The following is a 3,847-nucleotide window of genomic DNA, read 5'->3' on the forward strand; positions in this document are numbered from 1 at the left end:
CCTCTCCCTCACCTCCCCACTGCACCTTCTCTCCCCCCACCTACCCTCCTACCCCTCCCCCAGTGCCGGCGGCCACCCCTCCCCCACCTGGCCTCAGCCTTCCAGAACCCCGCCAAGCCCCAACTGGAGGTTGTGATCTGAGAGCACCTCCTGTTCTTAAGCAGTTGGTCCTGGGGTCCGGCTCCTCCCTCTGAGTCAGGGTTCCTCTCCGGATGGAGGCCCCCGCTCCCCGCCACCGATCCCGAATCCTGGGGCGCTCCTCCATGTTCCGCTTCTTCCGCAGCCTGGTGGGGGGCAAGAGCCGCCCACAGTGCTCGGCCAAGGGCCGCGCCTGCCCCTCTGCCGAGCGGGACCCTGTGTCCCCGGGGATGGGCTGCCAACCAGGAGAAGAGAGGAAGGAGCCCAGGGCACCCTCCACTGTTCCCTGCTCTCCCCCCAAGGCCACACCCCAGGGCTCCCTTCGCCTGCCCCAGCTGGGTCAGGAGTGCCTGGGAATGGGGGACGTGTGGGCCCAGAACCTTGCCCCCACGATGATCCTGTGGGCAGGGGCCCAGGACCAAGAGGTGGAGCCCGGCCTGGCCAGAGGCCACCCATCTGAGAAGGAGGACGAGGAGGAGGAGGCCGCAGCAGTGAGGCAGGCCTCCAGGAATACACGGGCCTCCGTCAGGTGTGTGTGTGTGTGGGGGGGGGCTGTGGGAAGAACCCCCCGGGAAAGGGCCTGGGATATAAGATGGAGGAAGGCTATGGGACCCAAGTTGAGGGTCCAGGGATAGGTGTCCTTGGAGGGGTAAAGGGCAGCACAGGGCTACCTGGGAGGGGGCAGCAGGGACTGCCAGTGGGACAAGGGTCTTCCAAGAGAGGAAGAGGGAGGAGCCAGAGAAGCAGATATGCCGAAATGGCCTCCTCTCCCGCCCCACCTGGCCTCTTGGCCCAGGGCCCCTCTACTCTGCCTCCCCTTGCCCCCTGCAGCCCGCTAGTTCCCAGGTGCATGTGCAGAAGGGAGATTGGCCTCCCCACCCACTCCTCACAGGACTGCTGAAGGGCACCCCCAGGGCAGAGCCAAGAGCTTTGGGGAGAGGGGAAATGGGGGGCTCAGCAAGGCCTCTCACCTCTCCCCGCTGACTTTGCTTTAAAATCAGGGGCCACTTGGCCGAGGCCCTGGAGGAGCAGCCGGAACCCCTGCAGAAGGCTGTGGGGCCCCTGGAGGTCAGCCCCAAGGCCTTGCCCAAGGAATCCGAGGAGGGTCTGTCTGACGGTGAGTGTGGCTGTCTCCCTCGGGCGTCTTGGGGGTGGGCAGGGGGCCCTTCAGGACACAGCCAGAGGACCTGGGTCTGATTCAAAACCGCCAGCCGCTCTGGGGGAGAAAAAGTTGGCTTTCTGCTCCCGTCAAGAGTGAGCGTCTCAGAAACCCACAGGGCAGTTCTACCCGGAGTGGGCATGGGCTCGGGGGCAGGGGCGTGTGCCGTGGTGGTGGTCAGTGGCCCAATGTCTCCGTCCCCTCGCGCATGCGGTATTATAGCACCTTCTCAGAGAGTTGCCCCAAGTACGAAATGAGATGTTACTTGTTAACGGGCCTAGATTAAAGAGAGCTGCACGTGCCTCCCCTCCTGGGGTCCCCCTAGCCCCCCCGCCCCTGACTCCCAGCCCTTCATAGGAGACCTCAAGCAAGCGTCCTTCAAGGCAGGGGTCACTCTCTGGAACCATCTTCTCAGCCTGTACAAGGAGCTCCAGAAACCAGCCGTGGCCAAGGTCTGCAGGGACCAGCCTGAGGCCGTGCGGGTGGGAGTGAGGCCCTAGGGGGGACCCCACCCCTGTCCCAATCTGGCTGGGCCCCCAAGGGGGCGCGGGGGGGGGGGCTCTTTCTTAACCCTTCGAGATCCCTGCCCATCCTGAGGAGGGGAGCTGCAGGTGGAGCATCTCGGCCCTCCTCACCAACTCAGGCACCTGGCCGGCGCGCTCCGTTCCCTCCCAAGGAAGGCTTGGCCCTGGAGAAGGAGAAAGGGGGCGACGAGGAGACGGAAGAGGACAGCGTCTTTAACTTCTGTGTCCCCGGCATCGTCCCTCTCCAGTCGCCGCTGCATAAGACCTTTCGGTCGACAGATACCGTGGGTAAGTTCGGGGCCACTTCCTTCAGCAACGTGGCCCTCCTACAACCAAGGGAGCCAGCCCCGCAGAGACGAACGGTCAGGGTGCGATTCCAGTACTTACCACCAGGTGGTGCCAGACGACCACCCCAGACAGGCCACCTACGCATTGCCTTGGATGCCCTGCTAGGTGTAACCTGCAAGAGAAGGGGTCTCCCTGCTCCGTCTAAGAGGTAGCAAGGTGGGGGCCTGTGATGGGGCAGAGGCTCCTGCAGCACCCACCTTTCTTCAGCCTGCATTAGGTGGGCCAGAGGCTGCTGCCTACCGGGGGAAGCTTCCTGCATGCCTGATTTTCCCATCATGCATTGCTGACAGGTCCCGCGCAGCCCCTCCCTGCAGCATCTCACACAAGGAGGGCAGCTGGTTCACATCCTAAGGGCACTGCTGGCATTCCTATACAAGAGGGCTCCCCAAAACTGGTGGGGGAATTCCGTCATCTCTTTATGGGACTTTCATTTTGATGCTGCCTTCTTACCCGAAGCAATGGGCCAGACCCGGATCTAAATGCTTTTCACATGATATAGACCGGCCCCCCTGTGAGGTGGGTCCAGCCCCTGCAGTGTGTAAGCCAAGGCACAGAGAGGGTCAGCCGTTTGTCCAAAGTCACACGGCCAGTAAGTGGCCGAGCTGGCCCTTGTCCCAGGCTGTTTGGGTTCAAACCTAGATTTATGCTCTTGAGCTGGCGGCCGGAGGTGGGCACCGGTCTTCCTACTTGGGGAAGGCCTCTGGAACGCGAGCGAGCTTCCGCAGGCAGGCCGGGTGGCAGGGAGCCCCTAGATGGAAGGAGGAAGGGCTACCGAGCAGAGGTGTCTCAGAGCTGGGGTGAAATCCAGAGAGCGGGAGGGAGCGCCCTCTCTCCTGTGGGTCCCCGGCAGGGGACACTGCTCTTCTGTTGTGCCCCGCCCACCTCTCTGGCTGGCAGGCTTTGTGGAGTCGGAGCTGAAGATGCTGCTGGCCGTGCGGCGCGAGTCCCGCCTCTGGAAGATGGGCGCCCAAGAGGGCCGGGAGCTGCTGGCCCAGCCAGAGATCACCCTGGAGGAGGCGGGCATTGTGGATGGCCAGGTCCTGCCCCACCCCGCCCCACCCGGGTCCCTCCCCCTGCTCAAGGGCCCTGGGGAGAGTGGGGTGGAGAACTCTATCTCCCCAGGGCCTGGCCCCTGGCTCCAGGGACCCAGTGTCAGGGTGTGCATGTCTAACAGCCATGCATGCTGGTTCTGTTCACTGATGACCGCAAGGTCAGCAGTTCTGAACCACTGGTCGCCTCGGCGGCCAGAGGATGGCAGGGCTTTCTCTTCCCACAAAGAGTCACATCTCGGAAGCCCACTGGGCCGCTCTACCCTGGCTGTGGAGCCCCTACGAGCTGGCAGCGGCTGGGCGGCAGTGGGTTGGTTGGCGGGCTGCCATGCACCTGCTGCATGGCCTTGGACAGGTCCCTTCCTCTCTCTGGGCCTCAGTTTCCTCATCTGGTCTGTGGTGGTGGTGGGGTGCCTCTCTAACTCAAAGAACGTGACAGTTCAGGTCTCAGTCCCACGAACACATGTACCCCACTCCCACAGACACATGGATGCAGGGGGATGACCCCACTGGCTGGGGTCCGGGACCACCCGCCTGCCTGCTCACCCACTACACACACACACACACACACACACACACACCCCGACACCGGTGGTAAGGGTCCTTTCCCTGACACACACACACACACA

The 3,847-nt window shown here is 63.4% G+C and overlaps 1 protein-coding gene across 1 annotated transcript in view; it reads left to right on the forward strand.

Moving 5' to 3' along the window:
• LOC101656402 (gametogenetin-binding protein 1-like) overlaps positions 1 to 3,847 on the forward strand; it is a 6,015-nt gene that overhangs the window by 903 nt on the left and 1,265 nt on the right. The window contains exons 2-6 of the mRNA XM_045292761.1: positions 547 to 667; positions 1,140 to 1,255; positions 1,655 to 1,749; positions 1,974 to 2,109; positions 3,067 to 3,206. Coding sequence (XP_045148696.1) covers positions 547 to 667; positions 1,140 to 1,255; positions 1,655 to 1,749; positions 1,974 to 2,109; positions 3,067 to 3,206 — 608 coding nt within the window. The remainder of the gene's footprint in view (positions 1 to 546; positions 668 to 1,139; positions 1,256 to 1,654; positions 1,750 to 1,973; positions 2,110 to 3,066; positions 3,207 to 3,847) is intronic.

The sequence above is a fragment of the Echinops telfairi genome, unplaced genomic scaffold (assembly GCF_000313985.2).
Source record: "Echinops telfairi isolate 266 unplaced genomic scaffold, ASM31398v2 ScPeMD7_655;HRSCAF=1070, whole genome shotgun sequence".
Lineage (NCBI taxonomy): Eukaryota > Metazoa > Chordata > Mammalia > Afrosoricida > Tenrecidae > Echinops > Echinops telfairi.